This window comes from Bos indicus x Bos taurus, chromosome 23, assembly GCF_003369695.1.
Source record: "Bos indicus x Bos taurus breed Angus x Brahman F1 hybrid chromosome 23, Bos_hybrid_MaternalHap_v2.0, whole genome shotgun sequence".
NCBI lineage: Eukaryota > Metazoa > Chordata > Mammalia > Artiodactyla > Bovidae > Bos > Bos indicus x Bos taurus.
The window spans coordinates 48,647,022-48,662,883 of record NC_040098.1 but is presented as its reverse complement, the minus strand read 5'-3'; the positions used below and the strand labels follow the sequence as shown (position 1 = coordinate 48,662,883).

At 50.2% G+C, this 15,862-nt stretch overlaps 1 protein-coding gene across 2 annotated transcripts in view; it reads left to right on the top strand.

The window, feature by feature from the left end:
- The first annotated feature begins 914 nt into the window (after positions 1-914).
- BMP6 (bone morphogenetic protein 6) overlaps positions 915-15,862 on the top strand; it is a 152,446-nt gene continuing 137,498 nt past the window's right edge. For both annotated transcript variants that reach the window (XM_027525376.1, XM_027525375.1), the window contains exon 1: positions 915-2,356. In XM_027525376.1, coding sequence (XP_027381177.1) covers positions 1,741-2,356 — 616 coding nt within the window. In that variant the 5' untranslated portion in view covers positions 915-1,740. The remainder of the gene's footprint in view (positions 2,357-15,862) is intronic.

The window sequence follows — 15,862 nt, the reverse complement described above, 5'->3', positions numbered from 1 at the left end:
AAGCACTGAAACCTTTCCAAGAAGATGGCGGTGGGGGTGCGTTTTTCTATTACAGGATCTGAATACACCGGCTTTCTTCTGGGGGCTAGCTTAAGAAGTGAAGTGCCAGTACTAAGTCGCTAATTTGCTTCCTAGTCTTTTGGTCCCATGGACTGTGGCCTGCTAGGCTCCTTGGTTCATGGGATTCTCCAAGCAAGAGTACTGGAGTGGGTTGCCATCCCCTGCTCCAGGGGATCTTCTCAACCCAGGGGTCCAACCTGGGTCTCCGGCACTGCAGGCAGATTCGTCACCGAGCCACTAGGGAAGCCCCTAAGAAGCAAAGCCGAAGCCCAAATAAAGAAATAAATAAAAATACTTCGGCCCAAGCCCTCTGGACGAAGGGTTTGGCTTATACGTGACCCTCTTTGTGGCTTTTGGGAGCAGCTTCTCCGCAGCTGTGCCCCAAGTCCCAGCAGCTGTCTTGGAGAAGCCACGTGACTGTTAAATGACTACATTACATCAATTAGAGAAAATAAGGAAGGAATGGGAAAAGCATCATTTTTCTATTCTTCCTCAGCTGAGTCAGGTGACACTGATTTAACAGCTGACTTTACTTTTATTTAGTTAAAAACATCAGTTTAGGCCTTTTATGGAATCGTAAAAGAGCAAGGTTTCCATTGGGCTCTGATCAGATCGTTCTCCCTACCGATGATCTGGTTGCCTTTCTGAGTCGCTGCTCCTGGGACGCCTGCGAGAATTCTCTATACTTGAAACCTACGCTCGGCGGAGGCGCCGCCTCCCGGGAGAGGGAGGGTGCAAGAAGGGGGCGGGTCCATTTAAATACCGACGAGGCGCGCCTCCCCATTGGCGGCCGGCCTGTCCATCTCCAGGGGGGCGGGGCGTCCCGGGGGCTGGAGTGCGGTACCTGGGCGAGAGGCGCACCAGAAAGCCCACGTTGGCCGCTGCGGGCAGCGCGTCTCCGAGAGGCGGTAGCCTGCGAACTCCGGCGCCACCGCCGCCGCCGCTCCGCGCCCCGGCCCGCGTCCCTCCCATCCCTTCTGCGAACCGGGGTTAGGCCGGGGTGGGGGCAGCCGAGTCAGCACGGAACGGAGAGCAGGATCCTCACCGCCTGCGCTCGGGCAGGGGAGCAGCGCGCCAAGATCTCGAGAGCGATCCGGAGACCGAGGGGCGCGGAGTTTGTGAGAGAGAAGGAAGTTCAAGCCTTGCCGAGAGGGTTGGCACCTTGGGACGCCTTGTCGCCACGGCCGGGGCCCTCCGGCGGGGGCACTTCACGGCGGCCGCGCGAGCAAGGCGCAGGCGTGCGCGGGGGCGATGCCGGGCATCCCCCGACGCTGGTGAGCCGCCCCGGGAGGGCTGTGCGCCGGCAGCTGAACCCTAAAGTAACTGCCCCCTGACTCGCCCAGGGGCGAGGACGCCCGCCGCAGCGCGGCCCGGACTCGGACGCACCTGGCCTGGACCTTGCGCCTCCGGAGACCTCCGCGGGAGTGCGGGGTTTCCCCTTGCCCCTCCAGTGGTTCTGCGGAGGGGATCGCGCCCCCTCCGCCTCCCTTCCAGTCCGGGCAACTGGGGGCGCCCCAGAAAACCATGAGAGATAAGGACTGAGGCCGGGAAGGGGAAGCGAGCCCGCCGAGAGGTGGCGGGGGGAGCTGTTCACGCCAAGGGCCACCGCGGCCGCGCTCCGGCCTCGCTCCGCCGCTCCACGCCTCGCGGGGCCCGCGGGGCCCGCCCGGCCCGGCGGGGATGCTGGGGCGGACGGCGCAGTGGCTGTGCTGGTGGTGGGGGCTGTTGTGCAGCTTCTGCGGGCCCCCGCCCCTGCCCGCCGCCGCCGCAGCCGGGGGGGCGTTGCTGGGGGACGGCGGGAGCCCGGGCCACGCGGAGCGGCCACCCCCGCCGCAGACCTCCTCCTCGGGCTTCCTGTACCGGCGGCTCAAGACGCACGAGAAGCGGGAGATGCAGAAAGAGATCCTGTCGGTGCTGGGGCTCCCGCACCGGCCGCGGCCCCTGCACGGCCTCCCGCAGCCCCCGGTATTCCCGCAGCAGCAGCAGCAGCCAGCTCGCGGGGAGCCCCCGCCCGGACGGCTGAAGTCTGCGCCCCTCTTCATGCTGGACCTGTACAACGCCCTGTCCGCCGACGACGAGGAGGACGGGGCTTCGGACGAGGAGAGGCGGCAGCCCGGGCAGCGCGGAGGGGCCGACGCGTCCCAGCCCCGGTCCCCATCGCCGGGCGCCGCGCACCCCCTCGGCAGCGGGAGCCTCCTGGCCACCGGGCCTGGCGGCGGCGCGTCCCCACTAACGAGCGCGCAGGACAGCGCCTTCCTCAACGACGCCGATATGGTCATGAGCTTTGTGAACCTGGGTAAGTATCGGGGGCGGGGTGAGTGGGTGGGTAGCGTAAAGACCAGAACATCCTCCCCTCTCCAGTCTCCTGGGCGCGGGGCGTGAGAGGGTGGAGGAGCCCCTGGCGCTGGGGGCCCCGGCGGGGAAGCGCGGACCCGCCAGCTGCCCTCGCACCACCTGCGCGGCCCGGGGGCGGGAGAGGGGACGGCACGTGAGTTCCCAGCCCCGGGCTGCTCGCCGCGGCGCAGGGGCGGCTGGGGCACTGGGCCGCGAATGCGGCGCTGGCTGGCGCGTCTCCGCGAGCCGCCCGAGCACAGTCCGCGCTTTTCCCAATTGGTGCCCGGCTCGGGCCCCGTTAACTCGACTGTGACAAAAAAGTCCGGCCCGAGTGGGGCCAGCTGGGACGGAGAAGGCGCTTCAACACTTTCCCCCTCCTGTTTTGTTCGGCGTCCTCAACTCTGAGAGTGCCTGTTCTCCCATCGGGATCTCAGAGAATCCCGGAGCAGCTGAGAACTTAAGGAAAGTTGACGACTGTGGTTAAGTAGTGTCCACCGATCTGGGGGGAGAGGGATGCACAAGGAAGTCCCGAAAGGACCGCGGGAGGCTCGCCAGCCCCGGCCAGGCTGGGCTCGCGCGGGCTTGGGGTCGCTCCCCTAGTACCCTCGCTCACATGTCTTTGGCCCGAGCCCCCAAAGGCTGAACTCCTGATCAGCTCGGCCCAAGCTGCACGGGCAGAGAAAGGGTGCGGGTTGGGGGCAGGGGTTGGGCCGGGAGCTGGTCTGAACCGGTTGCCAGGCAACAGAATGGAAATTCAAGGGCGGCTAAATCGGGCTCAGCCGCAAATGTTCTGTGGCAAACCCGGACCGAGTCAGAGCTTTTCCCCCTCGCGTCTTCGCATCTGTAAATGAGAACGGCGTGAGGAGGACTTTTCCCAGAATCTGTGCCTCCGATCTGTGCTCCTCTTCATTCATAAACTGACTCAGCGTAGACGCAGCGATGTAGGGGCCGCGCTCTAGCCAGGGAGAAGTGGGGCGCAGGAGCCACGACCGGAGCGGGCGCAGCCGCGCGGTGGGGTGGGTCTCCGCGGACTTCCCTTCCGGGGCGAGACGCGCGGCTCTGCCCAGGCCCCGAAGTGGGTTTGCAGGCATTGCCAGAGCAGCACCCGCGTCTCCAAGCCACGTCGGAGACGTCCGTCTTTTAAGGACAATCCCCATGTCAAAACCCTTAAGCGAGTCCTTTATAAGTCTGTCAAGGAGAGAATCAACTCCGCTGAGCTTTGGGGGAAGAAAGGACTGGGGCGGAGGGGCGGGGTTCCGAGGGTATGGAGCAAGACCGCAGACGTCCGAGGGGTGCAGGCATCCTCCTGGGAAACTCCTGACGCAGAATCTCACAGGGACTGGAGGCTCCAGGCCTGCCTGTCTGGCTCCTTGCAGCGCCACGGGTTCTGATTGGACAGGAGTTTTCACAATTTATTGGGATCAAAGCCAAGGTGGAGCCACCTCCAAGAAGTATTCTAAGGAAATTCTCAAGCCAGTCAGTCAAGCTGGGGCACCGGGGAGGCACCAGTGCTGTTCCTTATTCTAACATCCCTGCTGCTTCTGTCTTAGTAAATTCCATCCCCTGCCCTCGTCCTCATTACCCCCCCTCTAATCCCCTAAATTTCTTCCCTTGGAGAAATGTTTCATTGCCTTTTGGGGGTAATCCCTGACTTGAACAAAGTGGGAAGAATAGCACTTGTGACTTCTTCAGAGACAGTTGTATCACACTTTCCAGAAAACAGTTCTTAGGCTTAAGGTCGTGGTTCTCGATCTGGCACACGTGATGCTGGGCTGCTCCCCAGAGCAGTTAAGTCAGAATCTTAGTGGCCACGGTCCAGAAGCCCTGGCATGGGAGATACCACCTGGTATCTGAAGGCAATCAGATCACTCCAGAAAGCAGTTAACAGCAATGCTTCTTTATGTCAGTGGCTCCCAAACATTGCTGTGCACGAGTCACCTGGAGGGCTTTTAGGCCTAGATGTCCAGGTGGTACCCCCATCAGTTAAATCAATGTGTGGCTGAAAGCTGGGTATCAGCGTTTTTTAAAGATCCTCGGGTGATTCCAATGTCTGAGAACCACTGGTATTTGAAATTGTACGTTGGCCTGAGGCAAGTTTGTAAAGTTTGACATTCACTGTTTAGTGACCTCCAAGTTCTCTCTCCTTGCTTTTCTGAGCTTTCCAGGTCTACAGGTACACGTGGCTTCTGAAGCTTGAAGCTGTTTGTCAACTCTAATCCTGCGAAAGCAACCGTTTAACATAGTATCTCCCTAGGGATTTTTCAGAAAGATTTTTAAAGATTCAAAAAATAGCACTGAAAAATTCTAAAAGAACTCAATAATAGTGTCATTTCAGGCCAGGGACCAGCTGTTACAAAACAAAAGAGACTCCTAGGTAGGGAATTCTGCCCCAAGCCCTTCTTAGACTTTGTGATTGCAAGTTATAGCTATCTGTAGATCCGGTTCTGGACTCCACATGGGTAGAGGAGAAAACCTTTCCAGGTAAGTTGAATCCAAGTCAGAAGCCATGCCACCTGCCACTCAAGCAATGCTATTTAATATTAATCCATTTAGCAGTAGGAAAGGAGGATTTTATTATGAGAGGCTAAAAATGTGATGAAATCTGATTATCATAGCTTTGACCATTAGGACAGTACATTTGAAAGAAGTAATTGCTTGTGCTGTGCTAAGTCGCTTCAGTTGTGTCCAACTCTTTGCGACCCTATGGGCTGTAGCCCACTGGGTTCCTCTGTCCATGGGGATTCTCCAGGCAAGAATATTGGAGTGGGTTGCCGTGCCCTCCTTCAGGGGATCTTCCTGACCCAGGGATGGAACCTGTGGCTCTTATGATTCCTGAGTTGGCAGGTGGGTTCTTTACCACTAGCGCCACCTGGGAAGCTCAGTAATTGTTTCGCAATGTGGATTCTCTAAGGGTGTTGAGACAATCCACAGATTTCTTCCTCCCTGTCAACGGCGTGTTAAGTTACTGTATTACATGACTAAAAGAACCCTACAGAAGGTGGCAGGATGGATTTTAAAGTGTTCTTATATACCTACTGAGTTAGGTAAGTTACAAACTGAAAGTTACAAATTAAAAACTGTAGGTCTAAGGGAATGTGTTACATCGTTGTAAACATCCTCTTGGGACAGAGGAGTAACTTACTCATGAAATACATTGAAAAGGCCTGGAGCCTTGTCAGTCAGAGACGCATCATCAGGAAGCATGAATCAACAGGATACATTTCTTTTGCGTGTCCCCAAGGCTGGTCATCTGGCTGCTGTCTGTGTTGATGGCTTTACACTCTCTGGGTGAGCAGTCTGTTGATGTATAACTTCTTTCGTTCTAACCGGCTGGTGTGCAGAGTGCCCGCCAGGCAAGCTGAGTGCTCGTTAACCTGCATTCAATCCCGGCCATGGGTGCCTTTTCCTGCTTGTTTCCTAGCGCTGAAAATGTCTTGGCAGCCTGAGAAGCAAGCCTGCCAATGTGGTGATCTTGGAGAAGTATCCTGAACTGTCTCGGGTCTTAGCTTAAAGCTCACCTTTGAGAAGAAACCTCCTCTAACCACTTGGTAGGAACTGCTGCGGCCCCCACCTTCCCTCACTTGTTTACGGTCACCGTACCCTGTTGATTTCCTTGGTTTCACTTATCACAGGGAGTGCTGTTTTTTTTTCTTTTAAAATTTGCTTACTCATTTTGTTTGTCACCACTCTAGGATGTCAGCCTCAGAAAGCAGCCAGGCTTATCCACTGTTGTAACCGAAGTTCCTAACACAAAGCTGAGCATACTGAAGGTGCTTAATCAAGAGGGAGTGAAAGTAGGCATATTCATGTAAAATTCGTATTTCACGAATCTGCTTAGGGGATATCTGATTTCATTTAGCTCATTTACAAGTGGCATACTGATTTTTATGAACTTGAACGTATTTATCTGGGCTGAGCTGGGTCTTCATTGCCTCACATGGGCTTTGCCTAGTTGCGGTGAGTGGGGGCGTCTCTTTGGTGCAGGGGCCTCTGATTGCAGTGGTCGCTGTTGCTTGTTGCAAAGCACAGGCGGGCGGGCTTAGTGGCCCTGAGGCATGCGGCATCCTCGCAGATGAGGGATCGAACCCGTGTTCCCTGCGTTGACAGGTGGATTCTTAACCACTGGACCAGCAGGAAAATCCCTACTTGATTTTTTTTTAAACTTTTTGTATTGGGGTATAGCTGATTAACAATGTTGTGGTGGTTTCAGGTGAACAACAAGAACCTACATGATTTTTATTAAGTAAAACATTTGAGGTAAGTGAAGACAGGTAATCTCAGCGTCTGAGATTCATGATATCTGATGCATATTTTCAGGCTTTATTAAACACCTTTCTATTAGTTACCTGTGTGTATATTAATTCATAATAGGCATTACGTTTGAGAGTAGTGCAAAGTTTTAGTTAAATCTCTGCATGTCAGACTTTATTTTAAATTAATGAGGTATTGATCTACAGATGCTGGTGAAAGTCACTCAGTGGTGTCCAACTTTTTGCGACCCCATGGACCATACAGTCCATGGAGTTCTCCAGGCCAGAATACTGGAGTGGGTAGCCTTTCCCTTCTGTAGGGGATCTTCCAACCCAGGGATTGAACCCAGGTCTCCCGAATAGAAGGCAGATTCTTGACCAGTTGAGCCACCAGGGAAGCCCGCAGATGCTAGGATAAAATGAAAAAAAAAAAAAAACAAAAAAAAAACCCACTCAAATTATGGTCAGAAAAAGGAATCAGCATGTGTTCCTACCAGTAACAAGAAACTTATTGTACTAAAAATACTGGCAATCTTCTGAACAAAATTACTCTTGGGAAACATAAATTAGAAGAAAAATGGAGTACTCTTTCCTTGGATTTGTAACCAGATACACTGTAGTGTCTTTTTCTTATATGATCAGTGGGCCTATTTTTCATTTAAGCTGCCTGTGTTTAGGAAGATTTTTGTTAGGAGAAAATAAATCCATGCCTGCAAGCTATTCACAGCAAAAATAGTTTGAAGAACTTGATTGCAGGAGTGTGGCTCAGAAAAGCAGTGGATGGTCCCCTAAAGAGATTTCAAATACTAAATGTGAAATTCAGTGGTATTTCAACCAAGTTGTACAAAATGTTCTTAAACTTGGATCAAAGGGCAAGCAGATACCATTGTTTAGCTCTCAGATGGTGCTTCCTCTGAATGTCCTTCTAAGAATGGGTATAAATCCTTTTTAGATGTGTTGAGTCATTCTTAGTTCCTCTGTTGAGAACTTAACTTTGATTCGCATAGAGGAAGGATCCCTAGTGATATAAACATCTGTGTCAGTGAAAAAATCCCCACAGTTCAGCACTTTCTTCAGCGTGTAATTGCTTCAGCCCCGTACCTTCAGAGTTTGGCTACTTTGAATGTTGAGTTTCACACGTTTGCTTAGATATGGGAGTGAGAGGGTGAATACTGGATATCAGAGAGTCTCAGATGACCAGTCGCTCTGGTCTTTGCCTCTCTCCCGTCTGTTTATGAAGCTGAGTTAGGAAAGTGAGGCGAGTACCATTTCTTGGGTCCAGTCAGCTTTGGGTACTTTTCCCTCTCCTGTTTACCATCCTGTGTTTAACAATGGATTATTCCATGGGAGGCTCTGTTTTTCTTAATATGAAGACATTGCACTTTTAATTTTTCCATTTGAGCCTTATTCTAGTTTTTCAGTCTTTCCTCTTGTCTAAATTTGTGACATCGCCTTTGATGCCTCCAGCAGTGGGAAGACAAGTGGGCGATATTTTAATCAGATCATCGTGTTCCAGAGTAGTCCAAGCTTCCGTAAGTATGAGTAAAAGGAGTAGAAACCAGTGTAGACACTTGCTACGATCTGAGCCCTTGAGAGGCCCATGCGTATACACAGCTGTTACACATTAACCTTCCTCCCCCTCCCCCCCCATGCTGACCATCACTCTACCCAGCCTGTCCCAGGCAGATGACATAGCTGTCCTGGCCACATGGTGTCACCCAGGGGCTGGTGTAGGGGGCGGCTGGCATCTTCTCCTCCCCTCTGTTTTCCCCACAAAGAGCTGGTGTGTACTGCTGTCTTCATTTCTGTTTTTGTCGTGACAGCCGAGTTGCTTTTATGTAAGCACGTTTTCTCATAATATTCTTACCTTCTGGCTCCCCTCTCTTCCACCTTTTGTCCTCTGGAAACTTGGGACCAGAAAATGCCCCTAGTCCTACCAGCTATTTAGGATAGTGGTGACACTTGTGTTAAGGCGAAGGAAAGCCAGGCTTGTTTTCATGAAAGCTAGTTAAAGAACCGGGGATATATCAACCTCTACAGTCTTAGTGCATGCCAGAAATTCTTGAAACTGCAGTAATATCTGTTTTTTAATGGTTTTTAGTTTTAATTTTTGTGTTATTTATTTAAAATTTTTTCATTATAGTTGATTTACAGAGATGTGTTAGTTTCAGTTGTAGAGCAAAATGATTCCGTTATCCATATATATATGTATCATGTATCTTTTTTGGATTCTTTTCCCTAACATGCTATTACCAGATATCGAGTATGTTCCTGTGCTATACAGTAGGTCCTTATTGGTTATCCATTTCATATATAGTAGCGTATGTATCAGAGAAGGCAGTGGCACCCCACTCTAGTACTCTTGCCTGGAAAATCCCATGGACGGAGGAGCCTGGTTGGCTGCAGTCCATGGGGTCGCGAAGAGTCGGACACGACTGAGTGACTTCACTTTCACTTTTCACTTTCATGCATTGGAGAAGGAAATGGCAACCCACTCTAGTGTTCTTGCCTGGAGAATCCCATGGACGGGGGAGCCTGGTGGGCCGCTGTCTCTGGGGTTGCACAGAGTCGGATACGACTGAAGCGACATAGCAGCAGCAGCATATATATGTTAATCCCAAACTCCTAATTTAGTACCCCCTCCAAGCTTTAGAAATAAGACATTGTAGTCTGCTGAAGTTGATTGGACTTTTTGGCTCCACTTACTAGTGTTTTGAAAATGTTGTGCTCTGCAATTATTTTTTCCCACTGTCAATAAGTAGAATTTCAGCCTCCTTATGAAGCTAGACCCTGGAGCTGGCTGGAGACACGGAGCTATCTTCCATGACATTGCTTTTCTGGAGGAACATGCCCAGCAGTGGACAACGTGTTTTTTTAAGCTGGGTTTCCTTTATCCATTGGCAGCTAGGGATGATCCATTTGTGTCGTCCATAGGTCCTAGAATTTACAGCGTGGAAGGTTCATGTCATCTCTTCTGTTTGTAGTTACACTTGTGAGAGGTACTTGGGCCCACTTCCTCCTCACTGCTGGTGCGTCTCAAGCTGAGGAACGACCAACAGAACCACTGAGAGCCTAAAGCATCTGAGAAATAGGGCCATAGAGTTGTTGGTCAGACGTGAGTGGATAATTCAGGAGAAATTAAAAGCATGCAAGACTGCAGCCCAGGGCAAGAGGTGGGGAGCCCAGATCTGGAATTTTGTGGATTTTCTTTTAGTGGATAGCATTCTCTCCTAGAACTCTGCTTTTAGAAAAGAAAAACAAAAACTAAGCATCTCTATAAATATCCTCTTCTTTGGTATGCCGAAGGACCGTTGACCTTAAAGAATTGTTTTCTTCTCCAAAAATGAGCTGAAAACCACGTTGCCCTGAGCAGCATTGTTCTACTGATGTTCACAGGCTCTGATTCTCTTCCTGCCCTGCCCATGTCCATTATTAAGCAGACTAGGTCCATAATAGAGATGCTATCTAAATTGCATCAGGTAATTCCTGGATGGGTCCCCACGGTCCAGTTATCTCCAACCCAGTCCCAGATGACTGGGCCGAAGACTCCCCTGCAAGCATTTTTGCAGAATGAGGTTCTAGTTCCGAGTGGGAGAGCCTTCCTGGCCCTTGGGTTCATGGGCACACGCCCTTGGTTTCTGATCCTGCCAGATAGGTCGGGGATTGTCCCACGCTTCAGACGTCCTTGCTCCGTCGTGCTGACTTTATGTTCAGATTGTTTTCTCATCATCTGAGCGGTCCGAGGGGGGAGGAGCGGGCTGACTTCTCAGCAGGCAGGCGGCACAGCCCAGGAGCCCCTCTCTCCGCCGAACTTTGAAACCAGCCGACAGCTTTATTACGACTCCCCTGCCCCTTAGCCTTTTCACCTTGTCCAGGGTGGAACTTCCAGCCCTCCACATCTGTGTCTGTTGGTGGGGGTTCCTGTGTTTACAGTCTTGTTGGCTTCCTGTTCACGAACACGGGCTGGCAGAAAATTCTGACTCGCGTATCGGGAGAGCAGGAACTAACCACTGCCTCGTCTGGGTTATTTTCTATGGTGATGTGGCTGGGAGACTTTTATAATCAACCTTGATCTCTGAGACCACTTACTTTCTCCCCACGTCCCCTTTCAATCTACGAATTGACATACCCTAAAGACAGAGCTTTGAAAACTACGCAATGAAGGACTAAAAGTCTCACTTCCCCCCAGATGTTATTGAACACACCTCTATCAGAACAAAGTAGCAGAGAACCTGCACAGTAAAAATACTTTTTAGAACAGTCTGTCTATAGTAAAACTGAGAGAAAAGCTCGGATTTCCTACATATGCCCATACCTCCTCATGCGTACACCCCCTCCCAGGACCACCATTCCCCACCAGACTGGTACACAGCTTCCAGTCAATGACCCTGCGTGGACACAGTATCACGCAGGGTCCATAGTTTGCATTATTGCTCACCATTGGTCTTCTGCATTCTCTGGGTTTGGATGAATGTTTAATGACATGTGTCCATGGTTATGGTATCATATGGAGTAGTTCCACCTAAAAATCTGTGGAGAAACTGTACATTTAGCTGGAAAAGCAAATCAATAAAAACCCAAAAATTCAACTTAGGCAGAGTTTGGGGGAAGAGAAACAAAATACCTTCGAACAATATTGTTTGGAGCTTTACCCCATCAGTATATGAGTAGTTTTGATTGACTTTGCCGGCCTTATTTTGTGTTTCTGTGCGTTGACAGCAATTCCATTAGAAACCTCTCTCTTTTTTTTTTATATAAGTCTAGGAGTTTAAAGTCTTTTTTCCTCCACATGCTTTCAGTGAGGTGTCTGTCACCATAGTACCTAGACAATCCCTCAGGCAGAGATACGAGCGATTAAATTTCTCCCTGGCTTGTGCCCTGTTTGATCCGTGCTCGGCGGGACTGGGGGAGTAAAAGAAAGCAGCCTGAGGAATGGATAAGAATCAGGAATTCTGTGCTTGTAAATTATTAAAATTCGGGGGGTGGGGGATGTTACTGGGGAGAGGGGTTCAAGTTTTCAGAAAGGAAGAAAAAAATATTGTTAAAACTTCGTGTGAGTTTTGGATCGAGAAACTCAACAAAAATACCTTTTACTCCCTTGGTGGCAGGATCCGGGAACTTGAAAAGGTTTCCTCAGGAGAGACTGTTTAGATCAGATTAAAATTAAATTAACAGAGACTCCATAAACTGGTGGTCTTAGTAGATTAGGCTCATTTGCTTTGAACTGTTTTCCGTGAGAAAAGGCTATACCGATTAATGGTAAATAATGAGAAAAGGCAGTAGTCAAGTAGCATGGTAACCCTCAAGAGTGCTGTTGAACAAATAGCTGGCGATTCGTCTGAGGTAGGTTGGGGATCTGTGAGCATCTCTTTGTAAATATCGTAAGGTGATACCCTTCACGAATTCCCCCCAGTTCTCCTTGAGTCAGCTATCTGTGTGATTGGGGTATTTTCTTAATTCTAGCTACACAACTCCCTTTATCGCCTGACACATCCCTGTGGAGATGAAACCTCAAAAAGAGGAGCTTGGCACCAGGGCTGTGTCAGTACATTTGAGGACTTCAGCTTGCTTCCGTATCACCTGGCTTAGTGTTCATGGTGGTTTCACACTCTCTGGTGGGAGAGAAATCTTTTCCTCTGTTAAACTTTAATTTCTGTTGGCTGTGTTGGGTCTTTGCTGTTGCACGTGGCTTTCTCTGGTTGCAGGGAGCAGGCACTGTTCATTGTGGTGCCCGGGCTCCTCACGGGGTGGCTTCTCTCACTGTGGAGCATGGCTTTAGGTCCAGGGGCTTCAGTAGCCATGGCATGTGGGTTCTAGAGTGTGCAGGCTTCAGTAGTTGGGCACACGGGCTTGGTTGCTCCTTGGCACGTGGCATTTTCCCGGACCAGAGATTAAACCCACGCCCTCTGCATTGGCAGGTGGATTCTCATGCACTGTGCCACCAGCATCATCTGGGACAGAAGTCTGAGCCAAAAGGCTTATGGAGGGTAAGGTGAGGAGGACTCGGGTGTCTTCAACTGAAGCTATTGGGAGAGTTGCATTTCTCCTAAGGGCTGTGGAACAGGCCTCTGCATTTTGCTGGGGTCTCTAGGGCAGAATGCCCTCATACCAGCTTTGGGAACCGCTCTCACCAATCTTGCACCTTGCTTGTGTATCTGCTGGCTTAAGGCTGTTTGTCGTACACGCACCTACGTGTCGTCACTGTTAGAGGCGGAAGCCCGGACGGCTCAAGCGTGCGAGTGGTACCCTGTGGAGCTTGGTCCCCCTCCCTCCTCCTCTTTCTCTTTCCTCTTCCTCCCATGAATACATCTGGCCACCCCACTGCCTTTACTTCCTCTTTTACACCTTGTTCTTTTTCTGTGGTGCTGATGCCTTCGGTTGTCATCAACAGCACGCTGTATACACCTCTTCATGGAGCCTCATAGCTTCTACCACCAGAATGACACCTCGCTCACCAGAGTGGCTAAGCAGCTGGTTTTCTTGAGGGTGCTAGAAAGTGCTTTAAGGCCTCTTCAGTGCAGAGTTGAAGAAAGAGCTCTTGATTAAGATTCCAGAAGCTTAAGCCTCCTGTCTTTGTGTTATCCCTTTTTAGCCTGTTCAAGCCACTTAGCCAAATCTCAACGTCTTTCTTTGTCTGTAAATGTGAATATTGGGCTGGATCAGCGTTTTCCTAATAGCATTTCGTGGGACACGTCTCCCAAATGCTCTGCAGAGGAAGAGCGTGGAAGCACTTAGCGTTACATTTTTCTCTTGGAGATCCCGTGTCTGGGAGCATGCTAAAGCCTTGACAAGCCCAGCAGTAGGGAAGTCTGCTAACATGCTTTCTAGAGTTTTTTGAGCTGACTTTTGCTCTGTAACCCCTTTCCCCCATGAAACATCCTTGTGCCATTTCTCTGCCCTAATAGCCTCTCTTGACCTTTCCCGGGTCTCCCTGTAGAGCAGCGGCGGGACCGCAGGCAGCTTCCTTTCCAGCGGCTTCGGCCCTCTCTGGAAGGGCCGCCTGGTGCCGACTTCCACGGGTGGCCCCAGGCCCTCTTTCTTCTCCTGAAGGCAGCCGTGGCTTCGGGCTGTTGCTTGTCTGTGGGTTGTCTCACCATGACTTGCTTGCCTCTCCCACTGTGATGCCAGCAGTCCCCTGCATTCAATTCCTTCCGTTGTAAACACTTGCTAGGGTTTCTCTTTCCCTGGCTGGACCCTGATCACTACAGCCTTTTCATTCTCTAGAATGTAGCAGAGAAACCCCAGACTTTATAATGCTCAGAGGTTCTAGGAGTGTTCCATATGTATATCTTTTATTAATTTTTTCCAACGGCTTTCTTACGGTATCATTGACATACAGTAGGCTGCTTATTTAAAGTATATGATACGATAAACTTTGACTTATATGAGTGCCTCTGAAACCATCACCACAATCAAGATAGTGTATCCAGGGCTATTCTTTTTGAACGGTTGCCTATGCTAGGAAATAGAATAATATCCTAATATAGAGGAAGTGTAGTGAAAATCCCATCTTTCATTGATGCCATTTCAGTTCATGCTTTATTGTATATGCTTGGAACATCCTTAAAAATGGAATTTGCTGAAGATGCTTGTGAATGATGATTTTGGGTCAGAGAACTCTCCAGGGTCAAGCCCGCTCTTTGCAGTGTTGACCGGCCTCCATCCTGTATCTCACCTCCCGTATTTATTTTTTTTTTAGGAGCTCATAATAAAAAATGAGATTTCTTCTGATTTCAAGATCAAGCATCTGGGGCCCTTTGGGGATGGTTAGAGACACTGTTGGCATCTCCTTGATACTCAAGCTGAAAGGGTTTGATGCCTCAGGCAAACATCACCAAGATTCTTGCTTGTGTCTCTCTTAAATTCTGGCAGTTGAGGTAGGGCACAAGTCCAAGACATTTAAGAAAGCAGACTCCAGTTTACTCCTGACTTTCCCCTGCTAGGCTCACCCTTCTCCAAGGATCCTGGAAGCTTAAATAGAACTGCATCCTTTTTTTGTGTCGTCTGGGTGAGGGGGGTGTAAGAACATGTAAGTATTGTATTTCTTTATGGCCTTTTGCTTTGAAGAGTGACAGATGTCACTCACCCTATTATCTCAGCAAGGAAGGAAAAGGACTTTACAGCTGCAGATTTACACTAACCATTAGTAGGTGGGGGTTAAGCAGCTCTGTAGTAGGTGCTTTAGTCTCTAAACTGTGTCCCTTTTGGAATCTCGTGGACTGTAGCCAGCCCGGGAGTCTCCCAGCAAGAACACTGGAGTGGGTTGCCATTTCCTTCTCCAGGGGATCTTCCCGATCCAGGGATCAAACCCTCATCTCCAGCACTGGCACATGAATATTTTACCACAGAGCCACCAGGGAAGCCCTAACCATTAGGAGATAGGGGAGAATTTGGAGAACGGAGGTAGAGAATTGTTATCGAGAGTCGTGTTAATGTTCAAAATAGCATCCAGTTACACCATAGAACAGTCTGGTGAAGCTGCTGAGCTCTCTCCTCGCCTCCCCCACCACTCAGCGAAGCTCGCCCACTTTCTACTGTCCTCTTACGGTTTGACTTCTGTCCCCATCACTCTGGGGACATTCTTCTATCAAAGGCGACTAAGCACCCTTCCCCGAGTCTTCACCCTCCTCTCTTAAAGCCTTTAACCTTCTGACACACCTTACCACCTGCTGCACAGTCCTGAGAAATCCTCTGCTTAGCTTCTGTGACTCTGCTTGCTCTTTCCTGGTTCTTTTTCTATATAGCTGTTTGAGAACATTTCCTGAATAAAAAAAAGATTCAGAGGGTTGGCATGTAATACTCGACCTGCACACGGGGCTGGGATCACCGTGGGTTTGGGGTGGGGGAGCCCACTCGGATGCAGGAATGAGGAGGTAACTTGGCTGGGTGGTGCCTTTCGGGTGGTGTGCGTGTAGGCTGAGTGGGCTGCGGTGATGGGGTCTGGGAACTGGGGGATTCTGGTGGCCAGATGTCAGCCCCAGGGAGGTCTCCAGTGGGAGCTCCTGATCATGTGAGCCCGTCTTACTCGCCTGTCCATTCAAAGTGTGGTCAAAGTTTGCTTCTTAAACTGTTTTTGCACAAGACCCAGTTGGGTTTTTCAAAATGTCCAAATTTCTGTGGACCCCTACTTGTGTCAAATTCATTAAAAATGAATGATTAGAGAAGGGAAATGGAAAACAAAATACATAAAAAAATCAAACCTCAGTTTGTCAGATCCC